At 49.0% G+C, this 26,351-nt stretch overlaps 1 protein-coding gene across 4 annotated transcripts in view; it reads right to left on the reverse strand.

The window, feature by feature from the left end:
• ACACB (acetyl-CoA carboxylase beta) overlaps positions 1 to 26,351 on the reverse strand; it is a 117,469-nt gene that overhangs the window by 37,205 nt on the left and 53,913 nt on the right. For all 4 annotated transcript variants that reach the window (XM_032847433.1, XM_032847435.1, XM_032847434.1 and 1 more), the window contains 16 exons: positions 25,126 to 25,289; positions 22,605 to 22,755; positions 22,392 to 22,495; positions 21,356 to 21,437; positions 18,955 to 19,100; positions 17,556 to 17,706; positions 16,094 to 16,228; positions 13,214 to 13,360; positions 12,599 to 12,787; positions 10,683 to 10,783; positions 8,678 to 8,766; positions 8,475 to 8,599; positions 5,070 to 5,183; positions 4,814 to 4,927; positions 4,159 to 4,248; positions 1,027 to 1,145 (listed from right to left, as the gene is read on the reverse strand). In XM_032847433.1, the coding sequence (XP_032703324.1) occupies positions 1,027 to 1,145; positions 4,159 to 4,248; positions 4,814 to 4,927; positions 5,070 to 5,183; positions 8,475 to 8,599; positions 8,678 to 8,766; positions 10,683 to 10,783; positions 12,599 to 12,787; positions 13,214 to 13,360; positions 16,094 to 16,228; positions 17,556 to 17,706; positions 18,955 to 19,100; positions 21,356 to 21,437; positions 22,392 to 22,495; positions 22,605 to 22,755; positions 25,126 to 25,289 (2,021 nt within the window). The remainder of the gene's footprint in view (positions 1 to 1,026; positions 1,146 to 4,158; positions 4,249 to 4,813; positions 4,928 to 5,069; positions 5,184 to 8,474; positions 8,600 to 8,677; positions 8,767 to 10,682; positions 10,784 to 12,598; positions 12,788 to 13,213; positions 13,361 to 16,093; positions 16,229 to 17,555; positions 17,707 to 18,954; positions 19,101 to 21,355; positions 21,438 to 22,391; positions 22,496 to 22,604; positions 22,756 to 25,125; positions 25,290 to 26,351) is intronic.

Below are 26,351 nucleotides of genomic sequence, written 5' to 3' on the forward strand. Positions count from 1 at the left end.
AAGTCAACACCCAAATCATGAAGAGACCATCCTAGCCACAAGCCAGGCCTGTAGGGACCCCCAGGAGAGCCAGAGCCAGAGGAGTGAGGAAGAGGGAAAGGGAAGGCTCCCAATCCCAGGGAGACGTGTTTGCTTTAGCTGAAGGTAACACATTCTACCTGACCAGGATGGTACTTCAGGTCCTGAAATAAGACAGATTAAAAAAATGGAAGGTGAGAGAACAGCACAGGCACACCAGGGTGACCCCAACTGAAAACACTTTAGGGATCCAGACAGGCCAACACACTTGCCCCAGCCGGTGGCTCCAGAGGACCCGCAGGGGCTATGGAGGGCACTCCGACAGAAGAGGCATGTGGCTCAGATCCCTACCCCATGTGAATGAGCACTGGGCCCACACCAAGGGAAGGCCAGGGCTCCTTGTGTGTCAAATGGAGACGACAACACATTTTTGGCCAACAGATGGTGAGGACTGAATGATATAGAGTATGGAAGCACTTAGCACGGTGGCCGACCAACAACATGCCATCGGGCAGTAACAGCACAGTGATCATCATCATAGGGGTCCCTGATGCTCACCAACTTTCTACATGCCAGACACTGCCCTAAATGCCACATGCATCATATCTCGTGGTTTAGGAAAGCACTGTTCAATGGAACTTTTGATGGTGACAGAATATTCTAGAACTGCAATATCCAATATGGCAGCCACAAACCACATGTGGCTGCTGAGCTCTTTCAGTGTGGCTTGTAGGACCCAATTTTTAACTGAATTTCACTATTTTAATTTAAAAAGCCCACACATACGGGTAGCAGCTACTCTACTGAGCAGGGTGGGTAGAAGCGGTAGACACCAGATTATCTCATTTTAGCGATGAGAGATGGAGAAGTAGGCAGGTCCCACAGTGGAGAAGCGGTATCCCTGATTGTCTTCCCCAGACATAATTGCTTGGTCCCTCCAGAGCCAGGACTAGGGGGATTAGGGAGAAAAGGAAAACACACTACCCCTGAGTGCACACCACTCCATACCTGTTTGGGTGGGAGGAGGGCAACATGAACCGGAACTCCACCACGCAGGTGCCATCTGGGAGTTCCCGGTGCTGCAAACTGTTTAACTCATAGGCAATGTAGCCCCGTCGCACATAAACCTAATAAGGCAGAAGCACAGAAGACATTCTCGCAGAGGGCACTGCAGAGTGCCCATAAAACCCACTGAAGCTCAGGCCAGAGGGATCCAGAAATCACCTCTAAGTAATCCCCAAGAAGAAGCAAAGAATGAATTTGCCCACATTTTACATTACTTTTCTTTGCCAAGGGCTAAACGGTAAATGTTTTAGGTTTTCCGGGATATCTGTCTCTATCCCAGCTATTCAGTTTTGTTGCTGCAGCCTGGAAGCAGCCGGGGACAATATGTACGTGAAGGGGCCACCTGGCTTCCAATAAAACTTTATTTACAAAAACAAGTGTGGCCCATAGGCTACGGTCTGCTGATTCCTTCTCTAGAATGGAATATTCTAGAGAAGGTGCCACCCGAGAGAAATGTAACATAGTCACATGTGCAATTTTAATTTTCAATATTCTAGTAGCCACTTCACAAAAAGGCAACAGGTGATTATCAGTTTAATAGTATACTTAATTTCATCCCCAATAACCAAATGTCATACCATCTTGACATAGACTCAGTACAAAAAAGTGTTGATACAGTAACAATTCTTTCTCCATACAAAGTCTTTGGAATCCGGTGGGCACTATATACTCAGAGCATAGCTCAACTCAGACCCACTGCATTTCAAGCCCTCACTAGCCACAATGTGGCCAGTGGCCGCCATATCGGACAGCACAGTTCCAGAAGTTAGACAGGAGTTTTTTAATTGAATAAGGAATATAAGAATTGTGTAGCAAGAGTTAACATAGCAGACCTTAACTACTATCCTTTAAAACACCCTTGGCTGGCCTCTGGGAACTTGGATTTGGGAGGGTTCCCATTATTCTCCAAAAAGAATGGTTCATGGCAGCTTAGTTGTACAAAGAGTGATTTTATGTTGAACATGCACTTTCTTTCTGGGAATTTAATATTTTGTTACATACTAGGACCAGCGCCCATGAAAACCCCTGGGGCACTGAGTCTCTGAGCCTCATTTCAAATATGTTGCCATGGGGTGCCTGGGTGGCTCAGTTGGTTAAGTGCCTTAGGCTCAGGTCATGATCCCAGGGTCCTGGGATCAAGCCCGCATTGGGCTCCCTGCTCAGTGGTGAGTCTGCTAGTCCTCCTTCTCCCTCTGTCCATCCCCTCCCTCATGCTCTCACTCTCTCTAAAATAAACAAATAAGATCTTAAAAGAAGGAAAAATCACATGTTGTCATAATTCATTCCTTGAAGAATCTAAAGTGCCTACAGGACCACTGTCAACTTGTACTTGGTTTCCTCTGGATGTCACCCCACGCACTTTGTCCCTCTGCTGATTGTGCTCTGTGTCTTTTCACTGTAACAAATCAGCCATGAGCATGGCCATCTGCTGAGGCCTGTGAGTCTTCCTAGTGACTCATTGGACCTGGGGCTGGTCTCAGGGACACCCACACATTTAGAGCACAAACGAAACTCTACACATCTCAGTAAACCAAGTAAAACTATAATGTTTACAATGCTCATCTTGAGTAGTGGAGAAAAGGTTAGATTGTGTTCAATCAACCTGCCAAACAAAGGGACAGGATGCTCAAAAGATCTGGAAAATTCTCCAGCAGAAAAAAAGGGGGGAGATTTAGCACTCAAAGCAAAGAAGGTGGGCTGCTGCCTTCCATCTGACATAGGATTGCCCCTCAAATAGGACAGGTGCTTGGACACATCAGATGCTTACTCATCTATCTTCAAATAACCCTGTGAGGTAGGTATTACTGCCCCTACTGCGGCGTGAGAAGCTAAATGTCCAGAGAAGGCAGGCAACTGGGGAGAGGTCACACAGCACATACCCTTGCACAGCTTGCTCCCACTGACTGGAACCTCTTTGCTCTTTCTCTCCACCAATTCTGACTCGCCCTGAATGCCTGTTTTCATATCACTTTCTCATCCAAGTTGGAGCTAACCCTCCTTGTCAGGTTCTATCTGCTGTCTGTTTCTCAGCGTAACAGCTGCATTCCCACTGCAAGCTTATCATGTGGTAAAGAAGAAAGCATTTAGCACGTGTCTCTCCCCAAACCAGAGAGAAGCTGCCTTAGGGCACACTGGCTGTTCCCTGGTTTATCCTCAGCGCCCAGCACACAGTGGGTCTCGATATAGTTGAACATTGGAAAGAGGGGGGAAAGGGACTGATGAACACTACTGGATCTCACTCCTAGAAACACGGAGACCTGAAAAGAATTTTTTTTTTTTTTAATTTGACAGAGAGAGAGATCACAAGTAGGCAGAGAGGCGGCAGGGTGGGTGGGGGGAAGCAGGCTCCTGCTAAGCAGAGAGCCCGATGCGGGGCTCGATCCCAGGACCCCGGGACCCCTGGAGGCAGAGGGTTTAACCCAATGAGCCACCCAGGCGCCCCTGAAAAGGATTTTTTGAGCTGAAACCAGGCAGGAGGGAAAGATTACAAGCCAAGGAGACTCTGGGGCTGTGACATGTTCGCAAGCCCCAAACAGTCCCCATGGATACCCAGTACCAGGATGGGTGACCCACAGGGTCTACAAAGGTGGCAGAAGAGGGAGTGGGGGCCATAGGGGACAGAGACTCCAAGATCAAGAGGGTTGTGCTGCTGGTCGCTCCCTTCTCTGCCCCATCACAGCGGGAGGTCACCTGAAATTGTCACCTAGCTTCCTCTCAGTTTTTGTGATTCCCAGCAGATGAGTCTTCAAAAGGTATGTAATACAGGGAGTCAGGGAGTCAGCACAAGGGGCCTGGGCTCTTGGTGGCTAGTATTTAGAAGTGCTCTGCTGAGATGAGGACGGGATGGCACAGGAGGTAACAGGGATTATCAGCAAGGACTCTGGACTGGGACCTCGTGTGAGTTCCCTTCCCTGGAAGATGGGTGCAGCAACAGTCCCTACCTCGTGGAGAGAAGGACAGGATCCTGCACTTGAGGTATGTGGTCCAGGGTCAGGTGCATGGCCAGCAGGCAGTGGGTGCAAGAACTGGTATTTTGGGGACAGATGCTGTTCCTGGGGCCTCCCTCCTACTTACCTCCAAGGATGCCATGCAAACGACTTTATTAGCATGGTAGAAGAAAGTGGGCAGGACATCAAATATGGTCGTTTCGGAGAGTATTAGTTTCTAGGGGATGGGAAGAGAAGGAAGGGAAACATGAGCGAGTTTCAGCCACAGGTCAGATGAATGGAGGGATGGGGCAGGGAAGGGACACGCATAGTGGTTCTATCAACAAAACGCTGCCAGCGTGTAGCATCAATCAATAGTTCTGGGAGGACAGCACCTAAGGTTCCCCGTCCAGAGGTGGAGAGGGTGGCTGGAGGCTTGCCAATGATCCAAAGGTATGGGGTGGGGGAGCCCAAAAGATGAAGCCATGACCTACCATGTGAGTGTGCATGGTTTCCAGTAAGCTCCACAACACCTGAGTTTTTAAAATGGCCCTTCCGGGGGGAGCCTTGCTGCCCGATACCCTGTCCATCCTTGCTGCCCGATACCCTGTCCATCCTCTCCCAGAGGCTCCCTGAGGCCCCCTCAGGCAGCCCCGGCTACATGGGGCTAAAGCATTAGTGTTTCCAACTGTGTGCTGAACCCAGGTGCGGGCGCACTGATGATACGGGGAGCGCATCTCCCAGACACCCCACCCAGGGCACAGTGTGTGCTCTGGAAGGGGGACCGAGGGCGGCGGCCTCACCTTGAGGTTTTCTGGGCAGAACTGGTGGCCATACATGTCGATGGCAGACAGGAAAATGGACTCCACCTGGTTGTGCCTCAGCTCGTAGGATGGGAGGTGGGAGGCGATCAGGACCTGCAGTGGGTGGGGACGGGGAAGCCAACCTTACAGGGGAGAAGCCAAGGGCCGGGCCCCAAGATGGGTCACAGAACAGCAGCAGAGGGGCTGTGCCCTGTGAGGGACAGGAGAGGGGAGGGACGGCAGCCCACGACCCTACCTGTCTGGCTCTGAGGGCCACTTTGCAATGCTCACTCTTGCTCAGCTGAGTGAGCTCGTTGAGGATGGAGGTCAGCTCTTCCGACAGGGAAGGGTCTGGACCACAGAGCTCATCCTTGGGGGGACAAAGACAGAATCCAAATGGCTTTCCTCCACCAGAATGAAACAAGCCAGCACTCGCCCTCAGCTGGGGGGTGCAGGTACCCCAACAAGCCAGATGGCTCCTCAGCTCTCTGGGCATCCCTGGCACAGCCTGATAATCACGCCCATGCCCTAAACACCCACTTGGACGAAAAATATAATTAAGTCTTTACCTATATCACTATTAATAACCAGCTGTTATCAGGCAAGCAACTCCACACTTGACATTCATTTCCCCAAACCCTCCCACCCTTCTAAGGAGTTATGATATGATTCCCATTTTACAGATGAGGAAACTGAGGCTCAGAAGCAGTGTGCCCTGCCCCAGGCCACAGAGCATGGGCATATCCGAGCCATATCCAAACCCCAGTCTATTCTGTCCTCAAGGCTTCTAACTCTTTCCTGCCTGACTTAAAGGTTTGACAGTTTCAGAGAACAGTGAGGAGGGGGACTAGAGTTGGGTACAAACAAGAGTAAGGTTCACACGGGATGCTCTAGTGAGGGTGGTAAGCCACCCTCTGGGAGTCCCCAGGGGGAGAATTCTGGAGACGTTAAGGGTAGCTTCTTACAGGAAAGAGGATTTGGAGTTGCAGAAGAGGTAGAGGGACTGTGGTTCCCATGAGCATCCCTCCTCCCACTTTGGTACAAGGGACCTTTTGGCTAGAGACCAGAGGGCTGTGAGCACCTGGTCTGCCCTAAATGCAAGCAGGGCTCAGGAAGGGCTCAGAGCAGGTGCTCCTCAATACCCGCTAAAGACATAACAATGACTTGCTGGGAATGGGAACACTCCAGCAACATGCCTCCACCCCTGCCCCAGCCCAGACTATTCTCCAAGAAGTCACCAGATGGGGGGGACCATGGGTACCCCCCATGAGCCTGTTCTGTTTTCATGATCAGAACATTTGTAATGCATTAATATTTCACACTTGTACACAAACATACAAGCCTGTTTGTGCTGAAGAAATCACATAGTTATTCTAAACTTTCTCTCCCTTCCCCAGTGTGATTTGCTTTAGAAATTAAGTCCCCTCAAAGAGTCAAACAATTTCATTTCCAAGTAAATATTCAATTAACAAGTATTTCTGGAAAGTCTCCTAGGCACCAAATACCATCAAAGGCAAAGAACTCATCATTTTCAACAAATGGAACCAAGAGAGCCAAAAGAATAATGGATCTTGCCACACATCCCCCAAACCACACCTGGTACCTCTTCAGCCCCCTTCACTAAGAAACCCCAAGCAAGTGTCCTAATTCTCCGGTCTGGGCCCCCCTCCACCAGGGTGTCCTCTGGTATACATAATTTTTAGCACCTTCCTGCCCAGAAGAGAGTCAGTATGTACACAAAGAGTAACCAATAGCAGGATAATCCACAGCTCTCATCCCTGGCCTTTGAATGGCAAGCATATGCTAACTGAAAACAGGCATACCTTGCTTTACAAACACTCAGCTGAAAAAACCTCTATCCAGGAGAGGTATTTTGCAAAGTATTATATACAATTTTAGCAGTGGCCTTCCCTGCAGAGTGGACATCTCTTTAGGCATAAGTTCCCAATCATGGCTGCATGTTGCAATCCCCCCCAATTTAATTTTGAATAATTTCAAAAACTACATAAGAATTAAGGATCAGTTGGGGCTCCTGGGGGCTCAGTCAGTTGAGCATCCAACTCTTGATTTCTTCTCAGACCATGGTCTCAGGGTCCTGGAATCGAGCCCTTGGTTGGGCTCCGCACCTAGCGGGGAGTCTGCTTGAGGATACTCCCCCACTCTCTCTTCCTCTGCCCCTCCCCGCCAACACTCTCTCTAAAATAAAAAACAAAATTTAAACAAAATTAAGGATCAATACATTGAAAATCCCTATACTGATGATCCAGATTCACCAACTGCTAAACTTTTACTACTATTATCACATCTACTTTTTCTCTGGTAAGCATGCACATGCACACGCACACACACATACGCATGCATGTGCGCACATATATGTTTCTTTCTTTGAAAGTCAGTTACAGACACCATGATCCTTCCCACTAAGATCGTACCTCAAGAAAAAAGATCTCTTAGCTAACTAAAGAGCCATTAAAACACCCAAGAAGTGGAACATTAAAGTGATAATATATAACATACAGCTTGCATTTGAGTTTCCCATTGGGAAAGCTTTCAAAAAGTATTAATGCCTGGCCCACATCCCTGGAAAGCCTGATTTAACTGACCAGGGTAGGGCCTGGGCATCTGTGTCTTTTAAAAGCTCCCCTACACCTACCCCGGGAGATTCTCACGTAGAGCTAGGATTAAGAGATCCTCATGCTACCCTAGATTTCAAAATGATTCTTTACAAAAATATCAGTATTTATGAATCTATCTTGTTAGGGTGTTAACTATCCTATAGGCCCAAGCCCAAATCTGGCCCATTGCCTATCTTTGTAAATAAAGTTTTATTGGCACATAGCCACACTCATTCACTTATAGATTGTCTATGACTTCTTTCATTCTACGACAGCAGAGCTGAGTTGTTGCAACACAGTCTGTGTGGTTCTCAAGATTAAAATATTTACTATCTTTACAAAAAAAAACAAAACAAACAAACAAACAATAAAAACACCTTCCAGTCCCTTCTTGCTATAAGTCAAGTCCACCTCTCTCTTAATCTCTCTTACTATCTGCGGAGTCTACATTTTCCAAGGGGGCCATCAGGAACCATATCAAGGAAAAACATCTTTACCTATAACGGACGCTAATTATCATCTAGTAGGAAGAGAAATAAGAACAAAGAAACTCTACGCTTCTCCAAGAAGGGAAAATAAAAATCCTCCCACAAGACTCAGAATCCAATTATTGCCTAGTAACTCACTACTCTGGGGCCAGGCCATGGGTTCAAATCCCAGTTCTGCATTTAGAAGGTGGGTGCCCTTGGGAAAGTGACTACTTCAACTCCGTGCTCTGCCAAAGCAAGTGAGAACAGGACGTGCATTGCTTGCTGTGAGAATTAAATTAGTATTTGTAAAGCATGTTAGGAGTGCTTGGTGCCTGGTAGGTGCTTTGTGTGAATCATGATCTCTTGCAGTGGCTCAAAAATCCCACCCCCTGCCTGGTTTTATAAACAAAGCTTCATTGGGACACAGCCACATCCATGTGTTTACATTGTACAAGGTCAGGACTGAGCCAGTATGAACCAGCAAAAGCTGGAATATTTATACTCCGGACCTTTCCAGAACGTCTGTGGACGCCAAGCCACTCCCACAGTGAGTACAGGGCGCCCTTTCTTGCTTACGATCAACATGATCACCAGCTGGTTCTTCTTGGCCACCTGTGCGTGGGAAAAGATGCAGTCCAGCACCTGGGACATGTCTGGCTTCAGCCGCTCCCTGAGGTTGATCACACACTTGTCGTAGTGAGCTAGAGGGAGACAAAGGGGTAAGGCTCAGGGCCCTCCCGCCCTGTGGGCTTGTCACCAGTGCTGGTAGCAACTCTTGCCTTGCTGGAAATGGTGCTCCACCCGTAAATATCTCCGCAGGAGGTCCAACACCACCGCCTTCATGTAGCCTCGGGTCCCACTGCGGTATCTGGGGAGGAAGGAGAGGCTGCTTGAACCATCAGTTCCACTTCCTGGGGCACCCGCGTCTACAGCGGGGCTTTTAGGACTTCCAAAAGGAGAAAAACAGTAATCCAGTATCTGGAGGCTGTATCTCCTAATCCTCAAGGCTGGGAGCCATATGTGAGTCGGTTCATTTGGATGCACTCTGTAGGCCAAGGACAGCAGTGACTTGCCCAAGGTCATACATACAGCCAGAGTCCAAGTCTGAGCATTTGGATGGCTCCTGCTCATCCCCAGAGAGAAAGAACAGGAGGCTGAAAAGGGTCAGCCTTGCATACACAGTTGATACCAAAAATGATCAATTAACCATCCTAGGTATAAAGAGAGCTTGAAAGATAATTAAACGAAACTTGGAAGATGTTTATCGATAGATCCTTATGTAAATTTCGCTTCCTTTTTAGAAAACAAATTTTAACCTGGATGTTTGCTAAAACATTCTAAATCATTTCTGCATGTAGGAAACTGAGTTTCCTAAGTGATATGACATTGAGTTTTAAGGGCATTAAGACCAGTTTAACCCCAGAGTTACTGACAACAAAAGGAAGAACCTAAAACATGCACTTATTCAAATGTGATCTTAAAAAAATACATAGAACGGAGCTTTGAGGGGCGCCTGGGTGGCTCAGTCGGTTAAGCATCCGACTCTTGGTTTCAGCTCAGGTCATGATTTCAGGGTCGTGCAATCAAGCCCTGCATCAATGACGGAGCCCTTGCATCAGGCTCCATGCTCAGTGGGGAATCTCCCTCTCCATGTCCCTCCCCCCACCCACGTGCATGCGTGTGCTTGCACTCTCTAAAATAAATAAACCTTAAAAAAAAAAAAAGAGCTGTGATATTTATGTTTAACAGAAAAATCTGCTAGGGGATTGTTCATTTTCTTCTAGGTGTTTCTCTGAAGCTAAAGTGTGGGTTTAAGGTTAGCGGCCAAAGAGTTCTGGGGAGGGTCTTCCCTCCTAGCCCTTGGCTGTGAAACTCATTCTTCGTGGGGAATCCACACTAAGACTCCCTTCCTTGGCTCAATCCTATATAGGCAGTCTGAGTCCCCATGAGACAAGGCGCTCCCTGAAAAGAAGGGCAGTCTCCAAGGGCCCTACTTCTCTGTGCCTCTGTTTCCAGCACATGGTGACCGTTCATGTACTTCATCTCCTCCAATTTCAAACTGTTTCAATTCTGTCTTTATAAGCACAGCTTTCCTATGAGGTAGAGTTTTCACACAATAGGGTGGTTCTTCTTGTCATCAGAATATCCCTGCTCAAAGGCTACTCAAAATACAAATTCCTCATCAACCCTCTTCAACAGTGATTTCAAAATCACAGGATAATCTGTAGAGTCCTTGATGGCCTATAAAATCACCACATCCCATGGTCCTATAGGCAAAGCTACCACAAGGACTCGCTGTGTATTGGCACTTTAGAAGCGTTAATCCAGGGGCACCTGGGTGGCTCAGTGGGTTAAAGCCTCTGCTTTCGGCTCAGGTCATGATCTCAGGTCCTGGGATTGAGCCCTGCATCGGGCTCTCTGCTTAGCAGGGAGCCTGCTTTCCTTCCTCTCTCTGCCTGCCTCTCTGTCTACTTGTATTCTCTGTCAAATAAATTTTAAAAAAAGAAGCATTAATCCACTCATAACTCAGAGTGACTAATTGTGGGTGAAGGGTCTTTATTCCCATTTTACAGACTGGCAAACTGAGACCACAGGCGAAGAGGGCCTTGCTTGGGGTTTCTGGGGTTAGGAATACCTATGCCAGGATTGTAATCAGAGTCTCTGGACCCCGTGCTCTGTCTCTTGGTTGGAGCCTGCCCTGAAGAGAACCCCAGAGTGCTGTATTAGGGTAATGCACAGACAATGAATGTGAAAACCGCCCCACACAGAGGACCGAGGACTCACCTCTGGACCAGCTGCACGATGCTCTGAGTGTTCATGAAGAAGACCTCCCGTTCACCCTTCCGCTGCAGGGTGGCTGCGTGGCAGTCTAGGATGGTGGCTATCTGGATGGGGACAACAGGACAGGCCTGGCCACTCGTAACCACACTATCTGGTCACCATGCAGGAGTCACCAGGATGACCCACCCAAGGCTCATTCAAAATCTGAAAATTTCAGCTCCAAAGCCCTCTCTGGCCACCTGGAAGTAGCTGTTCATCCCGTTCAACACAGTGTTTGATGAATCTGAGCTTAGAATGACATCAGTCCCATAAAGACCCATGCATTATTCTTCTCCACAAATACGAATGGACTGGGGGAAGGAAGGCAGTTTGCAACCCCAAGGAAAATGAAGTGGGCTGGGTGGGGGGGATCTTGTTTTTATAACTAAATTTAGTGTTATGAAGCATACTGTTTTTGGCAACACAAAGTATTTTTAACAAAAAACCTGTGCCAACAACAAACTCCTAAAAGGTCCAAATAGGCTCTTTTCTTAACCGGGGTTCTTCAGAGTTTTGTCAAGATATAATTTACATATCATAGTATTCCCCTTATTCATTTATTCATTTTTTAAGTAGGCTCTACGCCCATTGTGGGGCTGGAATTCATGACCCCAAGATCAAGAGCTGTAAGATCTGGGGCACCTGGGTGGCTCAGTCGTTAAGTGTCTGCCTTCAGCTCAGGTCATGATCCCAGGGTCCTGGGATCGAGCCCTGCATCAGACTCCCTGCTCGGCGGGAAGCATGCTTCTCCCTCTCCCACTCCCTATGCTTGTGTTCCCTTTCTCACTGTCTCTCTCTCTCTGTCAAGTAAGTAAATAAAATCTTTAAAAAAAAAAAAAGAGCTATAAGATTTATCGACTGAGCCATCCAGGCACCCCCGCCTTTACAGTATACAATAAATTGAGTGTTTTTCAGTATAGTTGTGCAACCATTTACCACTATCCAATTTGAGAGCATTTTCATCACCCCAGAAAGAAACCTGATAACCAGTAAGAGCTACACCTGAGCCCTCTCCCCCAGCCCCTGGCAACCACTAATCCACTTTCTGTCTCCATGGATTTGCCTCTTCTGGACACTTTGTGTACACGGAACCATACAACACGTGGTCTTTTATGACTGGCTTCTTCCGCTTAGCACGTTTTCAGGGTACATCTATGTTGCGGTATAAATCTGCATTAGATTCCTTTTTATGATGGAACAACATTCCAAGCTCTAGAGCGGTTGACCTCCAGGAATGACCTGATCTATGCTGACTGGCAGATCTACGCTGACCCACAGCTCCGCAAATCACAACCACGTGGGTGGGGGCACCATGATGGTATGCGGCCCTTCCAACCAGAGGGCAGAAGAAAACTGACAGAGGAGGTTCTTCCAAATGCAAATTACCTTGAAAACGCTTGATAAAGCAACACTCCCTCCTCCGCAAAAAAAAAGCACAAAATCAGGCCAACATAGAATTCTTAGAGATACGTCATACTACTCTGGAATGCTTTCCATTACTTAAAATTATTCTACATACATAGGGCCCCAAGATGATCACCTTACAGACACCGGAGGAAGAAAATCAAAGCTACAGACTAGCAAGAGAAACCAAACTCCCTCTGCTTCAGCCAGAGTGCGTTGGGGGAAATGTTCCCTGTATTTGTACCAACTGCTAACTCCTATTCTAAACCCGAGTTTTACGGAGTAAGGCCCCATAACTGCGTTCATCTCAACGACTTTGGGGAAAATGCTGGGGTTCGGTAGCGAAGGGCTCAAAAGGAAATGCTCCCTGGGCGCCATCTTTGGTGCTCAATCAGAGGCCATGGTGGCCGGAAATGGAACTCCCAAGGCGGAGCCTGCAGGCCCCCCAGTGAGGCCGGGGGTTGGGGGAAACGCACCTGTTGGCTGGGGAACTGGCACAGCACTGAGGTGATGTTGCTGGCGTACTGAGCCATCACCCTGCGGACAGACTTCTCCACGGGGGCAGGGATGCGGCCAGACACGCTGGTCATGATTTCCTGCAGTTCCAAGAGCGGCAGTGACGGGTGCCGGAGGGTCATCATGAGCTTCTGCACCCACTCCTTCAGCTGAAGCAGGGACCAGAGCATTAGCTGGACGCCCTGTGTGGGGGCATGGGCACCGCCACACTCCACAGGGCACCCGACACACTCAACCCATCCAGACCCAGTACACAAGGAGCCAAACATCTACACCTGGCAGCCTCTGGAACAGTCCTGAGTGGAACGGCCCCCTGACTCCAAGGGGAATGCCTGGTTTCCCCCACACCCCCTTCCCTCTATGCATCCAGGCAGCTGGCATAGTGTGGGAACAAAACAAGAGGCCATGTGAAGAGCTAATGTTTGTGGGCACTTTCCACTCTAAAACGTTTATTTGTATGTTCTCTAACTTCCTTCACTAAAGACCTCAGATTTCATGGCATAAACCCTCCTGGCTCTTCACACAGACCAGCACACGTGTGTAGAATACACACCTGTCCCTTGCACGTGACTTACCTTTGTGCTAAAAATAGGCTCCGGCAGACAGTAGCCACTCATGACGTTGGTCAGGTTTTCCAGGACATTGTGGAAAACCTGGTGCAGTTTCTCTCCCATGATGGGTAGAGTTTGCTGGGAAGGGAGCTTTCCTGTGAATGGCTTGGCCTGAGGAGACACAAGAAGAACCAGAGGTCAAGGACACCTGCCTCTTGAGAGAGACGAAAGAAACAGAGGAGGGAGGCAGATCTACCAGTACAGTGCACAATCTAATTAGGATGATGCCTGAGGGAAAAAGAACAAAACCGCCCATAAGAACACATATTGGAAAGTCAAAATTGCTAAAATCCCACTTCATGTGGGTTTCCCAAACCTCCTCCATTGAGAATGCCATAGTCTATTGTTATACACTCCTAGTGATTTTGAGGAAGTAAGATCCTTTTGTTTTGCTCTGCTTTCTAATCAAAATTATTTCCCTTGTTTTCCTTATTTATTTTAGGTCTTTACTGAATCCCAAAGATAAACAACTAGCAGGATGGAAATTTATGAAATTCTCATGCAAAGGTCCCAGCTTTTTGTAAATCATAAACATTTGTCCTTAGAGAACAACAACAACAACAACAACAAGCCCACCCTCAAGGGGCAACCTTGACCCCAGGAGCCTGTTTATTTATTTATTCATTCTACAAATGTCCACCAAACACATACTATGTGCAGCCCTGGGGCCCAGGAGCTTTAGGATGAGCTACTCTGCTGACCCAGAACCCTCAGCTCCCTGCCCCCTCCCCTATCCCAGCCCTGTGGGCTCGTCCCATCCTTTGAGATAAACTGGAGGGTCTCCTTCTCCACGATCTGGTGCTGGCTTCTCCTGCTGGGCACCCACGGGGGTCGGGGGGGAGGCAAGGGCAGCCCCTCTTACTATACTTACGGCGCCATAGGATAATCTTGTAGAAAAACATGAACCCCCAGGGACTGGTGGCTGGGCCCTGCCTCCTGAACCTGGCATGGGGCGTGGGAAATGGCTGCTGAAAGGAATCACACGCAGGCACACACACCTTTCTGGTGATCTGAAAAGGCTCAGTCTACTTCTGACTTTGGGAACCCACTACAGAGAATAATGAAAAAAATGAGAGGGAAACTGACAGAATATTCTGGAAAAAAAGAGACGATCTGGTTCCTTTCTAAATGCTCCCTACCCTGGGCACAAGTACTAACTATTACAGGGAAAAAAAAACACAATATAGGCACGAATGAGTAGCTACATCTTCATGCCTTGCTTAGGAGGGTGTAAACATTCATGTATTCGGCAAGACCTGCTTTCTTCTGAGGACGCTGTATGCCCCATGCACTGTGCTAGGCACCAAGAATACAGCGATGAACAAGAAATGTCCTTGACCTCAGAACTCCCAGTTTCATGGGAAAGCTTAACAATTAATTATAAGAATCTAAATTGGAGATCGCCCTGGAGCTAGGCTTCAGGACCATACATATCACTGATACTCTGGTACCCCCCACCGCTGGTTCCAAGGACAGGCTACTGCCCCCACAGCACCCGAACCCCTGTAACTGCATCCAGCAGGGGCGAGAATGACAAAACACACTGGTCTCTTCCTGCTTCCCATTTAGCGAATGCCCAAAATTATACCAAAGGGACAATCAGTGAGACACCTCGTCTGTCTCATCACAAATGACAGTACCAGGGAGAGAAGGGTAGCAGGGCAGGAGGCTGGGACTGCAAGGTCAGGTGTGTGTGTGTGCCATTTTGTAAAGGGTGGTCATAAAAGGGGCCTAAGGGGACGAGGCATCTCTACATGATACGCTAACCTGAATGGGTTCCTGGATTTGGGCAAAAACTACAGGAATCATATAGTCATGTTCACTGCAGCATGATTCCCAACAGCATTCCCAAAGACAGAAGCAAGCCCTATGTCCATCGATGGATGACTGGATAAACGAAATATGCATTATATAAACCATGCAGTGTTACTTAGCCTTTAAAGGGAATGAGGTATGGACACTTGCTACATCATGGATGAGCCTAGAGGACATTGTTCTAAGTGAAATAAGCCAGCCACAAAAAGACAAGTATTGTACGATTTCATGAATACGAGGTTCCTCGTGTAAGTATGATTCATAGAGACAGTAAGAGCAACTGCCAGGGGCTGGGGGTGCGAGGAATGGGGAAGTAGTGGTTAATGAGTGTAAGAGTTTCAGTCTGAAAAGCAGAGAAGGTTCTAGGGGCACCTGGGTGGCTCAGTGGGTTAAGCCTCTGCCTTCAGCTCAGGTCATGATCCCAGGGTCCTGGGATAGAGCCCCACACTGGGCTCTCTGCTCGGCAGGGAGCCTGCTTCCCCCCCAACCCCCAACTCCACGGCCTGCCTCTCTGGCTACTTGTGATCCTCTCTCTCTTTAAAAAAAATACATTTAAAAGCGGAGAAGGTTCTAGAAACGGGTGGCGGTATTGGTCGCACAAGAGTGTGAATTCACTTAATGGCACTGAACTGCACTTCCAAACGGTTCAAATGCTGAATTTTGCATTGTTTCTCTTACCATTTAAACATGACCACTAAGGAGATCTGCATAATGTACGGACATCAGTGAGTAATAACATCAATGTTGCTTCGTTCATTATAACAGTATTATCTACTCCTTGTAATTATATGCTAATAACTCTATATTACAGTATGCAACCTGAGTTTTACTCTGGGTGGGCTGGTGAGCTGCAGGTGTGAGGGGTGTGAGCAAAGGGTAGGCGGGCTTCTGTACCCATCACACTGGCTTCTGAGGGCTCACAGAGGCAGGACAAGAGCTGGGAGTGTTCAGCCAGCTTTGCCCCCAGAACCAGCAGAACAGTGAGCACTCCTGAGCCAGCCAGGGCGGCTGCGCTGGGGTGCAGCATACCGGGTGCACTTTGGAAGGGTCGTCGAGCTCCAGCCTGGCCACCACACAGCCTGCTTCCAGCGTGGCCCCCGGGTGCTCAATGTATTTGATCTGGCCACTCTCCTGCACGCTCAGGGTCATGATCATCTTCATTACCTGTTGTGCAGGAAGGAGAAATAAGATGAGCCCACCGGGATTGGCTTGCGTGTGTGTGACAGCACCAGAGTCACCAGAACCAGGACTCTGGAGCAGCCGGTGCTTGGTCATTTAAACATAATGGTTCCCTGGGCAGAGTTCAAGTGTAAAGGACGGAGGGAACTTGCATTTGCCAGAAACCTGCTGTGTGCCAGGCTCAGGGCTGTTCATGAATGATCTCCACCTGCAAAGCCATCGAGGGAGGCAGGTTATTTATTGTAGCCATTGTACAGACATGGAAACTGATCTGTATTTGTAAAGTAAAGCCTCTCTCTTAGAAATTCTGTTAAATCAAATATGGGGGTACTTAAGACACACATTCCTAAAACATGGCACATTTTGTGACCAGCTCTTTTTTAAAAGGCAGAGAGAAAACCCTCTGGGCAACCTCTGGTGAAATAAGAATGTGCTCCCTCTAGGGTGGCCAGCCCCTTTAACTGGCCTCTCCAGGAGTCCACGTGCGTGGACATGATGCATTTTGTTACTGTGGTGTGGGCTGTAGACACTCAGCATTGTGCTCCTTTTCCTCAGCAGGTCACAGCTCGGGCACCTATGACAGGCCTGGGCTGGAACCCCAGCACCCACCCTTCACTCTGTGATCTCCAGCAGATGCCTTCCCCTCCCTGAACCTCAGTTTCCCCAACTGTCGAATGAGGAAGAATGACCATCTCACCTCATAGTGCTCTTATAAGGGCCGCTCAGGAGGAACCTGGAGCCTGGCAGGAGGCCAGCTAGCATGAGCTCCTACTTCCGCCCTATTTTCACTGTCATTGTCATTTTCATTGTTATTGACCTTAGCAGCATAGAATGGAGGCCAGGTGTGAACCCTAGCTCTGGGGGACCTTGCATTCCTTAGCCTGCCTGGGCCCCATTTCTTTGTGTGTGAAATGGGGATCCTATCTGTGCCCATCTGCTGTGATTGCTGGGAAGATGACAGAAGGTAATTAAACAAGTAAAATGCCTAGACTAGCACCTGCCACGTGGCAAGCACTGTGTTAAGTGTTGCCTTACAGCTTTTTAAATCACTGCCATGGTTATTATCAACCCGTCCTTCCTCACTCCCACGGAGGTATACACTTTTGAGGTTTTCCCTTTGCAGAGAATTGGAGCTGAACCCCATGCCCCGACTCTCTGAAGAATCGGCAGATGGTGGCCCAGGGGACAGGTGAGGCCAGCTGGCCTGGGGTGCAGGGGTGCAGGGGCAATGTGGGATGGTTCCCCCCTTGGGGAGCGGGGTGAAGGGGAGGCCTGGCTGCAGCCCCAACCCCAGGGCCGACTCTGTACTCACCTCCATGTCGGCATAGCTGCTCCCGGCCTCAACATGGCCCCCGTCCTCCACCGTGTACTGTATTAGCTTCCCAGCCGAAGGGGCCCTCAGGACCGTGGGATCATTCTCCTTCTCAAACACGCAAGTCTTGTTGCCGATGGTAATACGGTAACTGGGAGACAGAAGGGGCGGGTGGGTAGCTGGGGGAAGACCATCAACCCAGCGTGCCCATGTCTGGCTTTTGACAACGTTTTCCTCTTCCTGATGGCAGCCCAGAGTGTCCCCCTCCCCCCATGTGGTCTGAGAGATTCCACTCACCCTGATGCTAGCATCTGACGTTACCACAAAGATACTGGGAATGAATGGGATGTGCAAAGGGTATGACCCTTTTCTGGCTGAAAACCAGTTCCTTTTCCTGATACAATTCTAAGAGGCACAGAGAAAGCCACTGATATTCTCCAAGAAATATTTACTGACTTTAAGGCTTCACCTTATAACTGTACTGGCCAGAGTACGTCCCAGGAGGTGGGGGGTTGGTGGGGGGAAGTCTATGATAATCTTGAATATTCTTGGCAGACAGAACATGGTTAAAAAGAGGTAATATAACAGTGCTCTGGTTGGCATGAATCCAGCCTGCCTTCTTTTAAAACTTCGAGGTTTGGGAAGGGAGACAATTCTCTAAGTAGAGCTTTCCAGGCATGGGGCCTATGGCGCAAACCACCCCCCTCCCCACCATCCCCCAACCCTGGCCTGATTCTCCTGGGCTGGAGGGGCAGAGGAAGTCTTGGCTGCCCACTCAGCCTGGCTGGCCTACACTTCATTGTACAAGCTCAAGGGTGGTCAAGTGCACCGCAAAGGGAGGGGCTCTGGGGAAGAGCTCATGATGCCTCCGTGCTAAGTACTTCCTGCACTTATGCATCCTGCATTTCACTTATCCAGGTGCACAGTGATCAGTCCTGCTCCTTCTGCTTGCTCGATATGTCATGTTCACCAGCAGGCTCCATGAGTCATGACCGTGGTCTTATCCCAAAACCTTGTCCTGTGCCCGGTACATCCAGCCCTAACTGGAAGGCTGCCTCTCCTCCAAGCCTGAGCTCAGACGACTGTGGGCGCTGCAGCTCAGACAAGGAGTGGCTGACATGCTGTCGTACACCTTGCAGGCCCTGGACTTGGGAGTCACGGCCCATTTGGCTCTGGACCCTCCCACATTACCAGAAGCAGGCCTCTTGGGAACCTCCCCAGTACGTCTGCCAGCTTTGAGGTTGTCCAGCCAAGAGACTGTCCTCTCCATGGGCCCCAGAATCTACTGGGGAAGGTATTTTTCTAAGACCCTTGGGCTGCACAGAGCTGGCTTTATATCTTTGAGCCCTGTGGGAAAGGGTGGCTCTGCGTCGTGCCCCTTGCCCCGCCCCCTACATACCTGTCAAACTCTTCTTTCATGTAGGTGGTATAGCTGTTACCGTTATAGGACAGCAGCAGCCCCCCGTCGCTTAGCCGGTGGGCATCGATCTCGATATGACAGTCGTTCATGATGAGGATGAACATGGTCAGAGATTGCCGGGCCACCTGTGGGGACAGGTTCAGTGTCCCTGCCTGAATCCAGGAGACATGCTTGTCCCTGGGCCCCAGGGCACCTTCTGCCCCCATACCACCACCACCAGGAGCAAGGGCTACAGTCCATGGTGGAGTGTACCCTCGGGGAGCAGCTGATGGGACCACAGTCAGCGTGCCGCACCTGTCCCACAGCAGGGCTAGTGGCCACCGTCTGTGGGTGCAGCCCAGCCTGGTCATCTTCTGCCAATCACATGCCCTTCTCATTTCTGCCTCTACGCATCAGCCCCAAGCAGGGTCCCCAGGAGCAGCAGGGAAGGTGCAGGGGTTGGGGTGGGGTCTCACCTTGGATGAGACAGCCCTGGAGACTCCACCAGTGACCAGGACTCTGCCCCCCCAGCCCAGCTCTGCCCAGGGGGCACACAAGACCTTTGGGACCCTCAAGAGAGGCCAGGTGGCCAGGCCCTAGCCTCGGCTCTGCATTTCGATCTGACATACTAGCCCTGGGTTCATTCTGGGTGCTCTCTTTTGGAAAACAGATAGCCCTAAAGAGCCCTCGGCCTCTAAGATACATATGTTGAGAGGAAAGGTCCCAAGAAACAGAGGAATGTTTATTGCAACATTATTCATGGTAACAGTAAGACTGAGACACAAACTAGCTATCCCGCAACCTTGCAATGGAATGCTCTGGACCCCCACTGTCAAATAGAGCTAGGCCGGCTATTTACATGTAAATTAATTTAACTTAAATAATATATAGAATTCAGTTCCTCAGCGCTCAGTAGCCCCCCGTGGCCACACTGGAAAGCACAGATACAGCACATTTCTGTTCCTACGGAAAGTTCCATTGGACCGTTGGCTCTAGACACCAAACTGATATTAAGAAAACTGTTTAATAACATGGGAAAACTTCAGGCCATGATAATATCAAAGCAGTAAAACAGTATTTGCACCATGATCTCAACTTTGCAAAGTCTGTGCTGAAACGTTCATGGGGGTTCCCTCGATGTTTTATGCTTTTTTTGAAAATTTAAAATTTTATACAGTAAGCATGTGTCACATTTAAAATCCTGCCGGGGGAACCAGGCCCCCTAAATAGTCAGGAAGCATGGATGGGTAAAGAGGAGTGGTTTCAGAGCAGGGCCCCATGGAGAACATACTTGTTTGACTACATCGACCCTGAATATCCCCAAAACTGGAAGGGTAACACATGCTCAGTCATCTTAAAAATAAAGTAACAGAACAAAAAAATTCTGCCTCAAAGGCAGAGTTGAGTTCTATGTTATCTTTTCCCTCCCGAGAAGGAGGCCTTAGCTTCTTGGGGACACTTGGCCCCCACGGGTCACCCTGACCTGGACCCAGGGTCTGATCCTGTGCCCACACATCTCAGACACGCTGATATTCTCTCTGAAATGACCTCAGATGCCCCAGGAAGGGTAACAGGATACTTCTGACAGAGCACAGCAGCACCAAGTAAACCGCCCGGGAAGCCCAAGGTGGACCAGGGAGAGATCCGAAAGCCATATGTTGACCTTTAGTGCAGACACACAAGACAGAGCTGGCCTCACGGCCCCTGGAAATGGAGCCACACACTATGCCGGCTCAGCAAAGGTCCTGCTCATGCTTGGTACTGAACTGGATACTGTGCCCCCAAATTCATGTCCTTCCAGGCACCTGTGCATGTGATTTTATTTGGAAATAGTGTCTTTGCACATGGAGTTAGTTAGATGAGGCCATTCTGAAAGAGGGCGGGCTCTAAATCCTGTATGAGTGGTGTTCTTCAGAGCAGAGACACACAGAGGAAGACAATGTACACACACACACACACACACACATACACACAGAAAAGGCGGCAGAGGCATAGCTTGGAGTGACGGTCTAACAGCCACGGAACACCAAGGTCGGCCCCACAACCACCAGGAGCTAGGAAAGCATGAAACAAATTCTTTCCTGGAGACTTCAAAGGGCCCAGCTGACACCTTAATTTTAGACTCTGGCCTCTAGACTCAGAGAGAACACACTTCTGTGTGTTGAAGCCACCGGCTCATGGTTCCCTATTACTCAGCCCCAGAACCCAAATACACAGTCCCCTGTACACTGTGTGTATTGCACAAGGCTACACACTTCCAAGCCCTAAGTGCTTAGGTTTCAAGGGCACGGGACTGCCTGGGGAGTCCCAGCACCCAAGCAGGAGCAAGTCCACTCCAGAAAGAAAAACTCCCATCAGCCTCCAAAATGCTGGAGACATCCGAGAAACCCAGGGTCTTCACCTTGAGGATGTACTTAACACCTCCATAAATTAATTCCACATCCACGATGTTCAGCAGAGAAGCTGCAGGAAGGACCTGGCCCCTGAAAGAAAAGAGACTTGCAGTCGGCTGTGGGAATGAACGAGAACACTAGGGCCACCCTCTAGATTTAAACTAGTCACCCAGCTCTTTGCCTCGCCTAAACACCAACACATCTGGCTGTATTTAGAAAGCTAAATCCGATGGAAAGGCAAGGAATGTGACACTGCTCAGAACTTAAGGGAACAGCACTTGCTGAAGGGTGAGAAATTTCAAAAGGGCTTTCCAGGAAGCAAAATCCTTAATGCTCATTCTGGGAAAAAATTCCCAATGTGGGAAGGAAGGTGACACAGGCATTGTGACTCTATTACTCTGCACAAGCATGACAACCGCTCTAACATCTTTTGCCTTTCTAAAGTTGTTTTGGTAGCTTTATTTGCCTATCACAGTGTCTCTAGGGGTGATTTCTGCCTCTACCCCAGGACCTTTGGCCATGTCTGGAGACGTATTTGATTGTGGTGACTCCTGGTGGAGAGATGGGGGACTCCTGCTAACTTCCCACAATGCACAGGAGAGCCCCCACAATAAAAAAATCAGTCAAAAATGTCAAGGGTGCTGGTGCTGAGAAACACTGGCCCATCCTCATGGTGAGCCCGTGGCTGCTTCCACGCTGGTCACTTCACTAGCCACGCCCGACTCAGGGGAGGGTCCGGAAGGAACGTTTGCAGAGGTGACCCATCACCTGCTTTGCTTCTCAATTCACCTCCTCTCTGAACTCAAGGGCTATGAAGTACCTTACACAAGTCAGCATGACTAGGACTACAGCCATGTGCCTGGGGCTGGCCCCCTTGAGACCCCCCCACCAGCGGCCTCCTCTCCTGCAGCCTTGGTTCACAGGAGAGGAATTTCAGAGGCAAGCACAGAGGCGGGATTCCCTAATTGCCTGCTGCCTGATTCTCCCTTGCTTGCCACTAACACACATCCCGTGGAGGAGGGGTGAACTACCCCTGCACCCTACCTTTCCAGCGAGTGTAAGAAATCTGTCATGCAAGTTCTGAACATCGAGTCGGCCACGTTCAAGGCCCCGCACACCACCCCGAGCATGATATCTGGTTTCTCAGCCTAGAAGAGACTTCAGTGTCAGTGGTGACCAAGCCCACGGGGAGCCCGGAAGTGGGGCGGGGGTGGGGGGCCTCCGTGACCCTGAGGGGAGAACAGGGCAGCTCCCCACCTGCACTTTCTCAGCAATGAGGTGATCCAACCAGCCAGTGTCGATGTCATTGTTCTGGTAGTGCTCAGTCTCCAGCAGGTTAATGAGATACTCCACGGTGGTCCTGAAGTCGCCCCGGATGGACAGTTCCTTCAAAGCCACCACCATGTTCCTTGAGGGGAAAGGCACACGGATCGTTTTCCAAATTAACATACATGTCGGCAGAGCTCCTGCCTGGTTCTTGGAGAGCCCAGAAGAGCACAGTTGAGAGAGGGGCCTGAGTCCAGCGGCCCAGGTGTCCATTTCGGCTCCAGCATTTACTGGTCAGGCCATCTTGGGCAAGTGACTTAATCACTCTGGGCCTCAGTTTCCTCATCTGGAAAATGGGGAAATAACCCTGACTTCACACAGGTGCTGGGAGAATTAAAATGAGACAATCCATATAAAGCACATAGTCTCCGATAAATAAGGTCAGCCATTATGAACATGATGAATGGCCATGATTATGATTCTTATTAACCACAGCCGGTTGCTCTGCCTCCCTGCAGCTGGACCTCTTCAAATCCCCATGTCCCAGAGCAGGTGCTACCCCCCACCGCCCTGGGCAGTCCAGACAGCTGCTCTGCGGGGTATGCTTGAGGTGTGTCTAACAGAAGGCCAACGCTGTTACCCCACCCAGGGTGTGGCAGTCACCTGTCTGCATGTGCTCCGTTGGTTACCACCTCCCATTTCCCAGAGGGATGGCCTCTCCCCAAAGAGGGCTCCAGCCCGAAGGGCTGAAGCCCCCACTCCCTAGGAAATCACAGGGAGACTGTACCAGAGAAAGAAGGGGCACTAGAACAATTCTCCTGGGAGAGGAGAGCTTTTACACCTGTCATGGCATTCCCATGTGCATTCAGCAGGCATGGCAAAGGGGTAAGAACAACCCCAATTCGGGGCCAGGGAAAAAAAGATGCACTGAGGTCAAATGAGCTCATCAGTAGTCAGAGGAAAGTCAGGTGCAGGCCCGGAGTCTGCAGGTAAGCATTAAGCCGTTGGGCTCAAATGTGACCAACTTGTTCCAATTTGCTCAGGACATGCCCAGTTTTAGCAGTGAGAAATCCTAAATCCTGGGACGCCCTCAGTCCTGGGGAAGGGGACACAGCTGGTCCCTCTATTAGACCGTATTAGCGGCCCTTCGGTGGCTCAGCTGGTAAAGTGGCCAACAAGATTTCTGCTCAGGTCATGATCTCAGGGTCATGAGAGCCCCTGCATTAGGCTCTGTGCTCAGTGGGAAGTCTGCTTAAGGTTCTCTCTCTTCCTCTCCCCCTGCTCCTCTCCACTAATGCTGTCTCTCTCAAAGAAACAACAACAGAATTTTTCCCTCTGAATTCTTAAGTCCATAGGCCTATGACCAGCATAGGACAAGCCACAGGCTGTTTCCATCAGAGATCAGAATGGGCCGGACTGACTGGCCTCCCTCCCCTTTCAATTTTTCACTCAGCCTGATTAAAACTGATTGCATGAAGCTAGCAAAGAAAGCCACTCATCAAAATCACCAAACTCAATTTAAATCACGACTAAGTGCCCTGGGCTAGATAGATTTCAATGTTTTTTTTATTATGTTTTAAGTTTATTTAAAAAAATTACAATTTTTCTTTCCTCTTTTTTTTTTTTTTTAACAGAGAAAGGGAGAGAGAGAGAGAGAGAGAGTGAGTGAGGGGGCCAGGGGAAGGAAAATCCTAAACAGGCTCCATGCTCAGCAAGGAACCCTACGTGGGGCTTGATCTCAGGACCCTGAGATCATGAACTGAGCCAAAATCACGATAGACACTTAACCAACTGAGCCGGTGAGGTGTCCCTAAAGATTTTAGAGTCAGCTCTACATCCAATGTGGGGTTTGAACTTACAATGCCGACGCGTTCGCTTCGGCAGCACATATACTGAACTTACAATGCCCAGATCAAGAGCTTTGTGCTCTACCCACTGAGCCAGCCAGAAGCCCCAATTATAATGCTTTTTAAATAAAACATCCACAAAGTCTTTGGGGATTTTTCACTCTAAACACGAGAATGTTTAAACACAAGAATGTTTAATTACAAAGTGAGCTGGGTTTTGCGTTTCTGCGCTCAGGGCAAGGCAGGAGAAACAGGAGATGTGGGTGTTTGAGATTCAGGAACTCCTTTGTCAATGTGGGTTTCTCCAGGACCTACTTATAAGGTTTAAATTTAAAGAAGTACCCCCACACCCCTTTTTCTTAAAAAGCTCTAGTACTTGGCACCTTTTAAATTTTGGAATCCCCTTGGAATTCCCTTTTGGAATCTCTCCCAAGTGCGACCTATAAGGACCTCAAGACCAAATGACCTTGGTGAGCTCGTAAGCAGATTTGACCTCACAGATCTCAGATACAGGAAGAGGGGAGACTTGGACTTCAGCAAAGGTCACTGAAGATAGGGTCTGCTCTTTACCTTTACCTCCTAAAGTACTGCTGTTTCTGAAGCCCCAGGCTTTTAGCTTCTGCAAGGAAGGAGGGAAAAGAGGAGGGGTGCAGGGAGATACTAACGAAATGGCCTCTTCCCGGTTCTCTCCCCAGGAGAAGCAGTGCCCAAACTGGGAGTCAGCAAATTCGTGTAAGCCGCCAGCAGCCGCCACGCTGAAATAACCCCAGACGTTCTTGCTGCTCCGGAAATTCAGTTCCTGAACTGTTCCGGAGCTTGGCTTAAACCCCTGGAGTGAGGAAAGCAAAAGCAAAATGGGAGGGGGCGGTCATCACTCCAGATATATTTGCATCAGAATTAAATCCTAGACAAACCCAGAACCTCCACCACACCCCACAGCTTAGTGTGATCAATAGAACGTTGCTCTCTCCCACTAGCGGTGTGGGTGTACCCATGTCAAGATGTTCATGCATAAATGTAATTTTTACTTTAAAAAAATCAGATTCTCTCTCGCTGTCTCTGTCTCTCTCTAATAAATAAATAAAATCTTAAAAAAGTGGGGGGCATCTGGGTGGCTCATTCAGTTAAGCTGCTGCCTTTTGCCCAGGTCATGATCCCAGGGTCTAGGAATCAAGCCCCACACTGTCTCCTTGCTCAGCAGGGAGCCTGCTTCACCTTCTCCTCCCCACTCGTGCTCTCTCTTATCTCTTTCTCTCTCAAAGAATTAAATAAAATATTAAAAAAAAACTATGAAAATAATCATGTTGGGACAGGGGAGAAGTTACAGGCACAATAGGGGGAACACTGTTCACTGATGGAACTGAGTGAAAGTTCATTCTGGTTTTATAAACTTGACATTGTCAGTCATGAAAAGTTTAAATGAAAGAGAAGAGGGGATGGATTTCAAATTCCCCGATTATGAAAATGCCAGCAGGTAAAGAAATGTGATGTGAACACACATCTAATTTGCTTATGGGATGTAGGGGTGGTGCAGAAGGCCCATCCCCCTGAGTATAATTTTGGTAAGGGTGGATGGACTTGGACCCTCTCGCTGGAATTAAGGCTCTTGACCTGTGTAATGGAGGCATCTGTTCTGAGAGATGGAGAATTGCAGGTGCCCGGGCTATCTCCATTCTGAGTCCTCCACCCTCCCAGGCACTGTAAACAAGCCATCATCCCCCTAAAGAATTCCCATTTCACTTGTCCCCCAGCAGAGTCTGTTGTTTGCAGCCAAAGATGCTGAGCTGTTACCGCTATCATAACTTAAAATTCTTTAATTAAAAGGCGGGCAGGGGAGACAAACCTCTCTTATCCCAAGTTTCTTGAATGTAATCATTAAACAATGAGGTTG

This window comes from Lontra canadensis, unplaced genomic scaffold (genome assembly GCF_010015895.1).
Source record: "Lontra canadensis isolate GAN:19392208 unplaced genomic scaffold, GSC_riverotter_1.0 scaffold187, whole genome shotgun sequence".
Lineage (NCBI taxonomy): Eukaryota > Metazoa > Chordata > Mammalia > Carnivora > Mustelidae > Lontra > Lontra canadensis.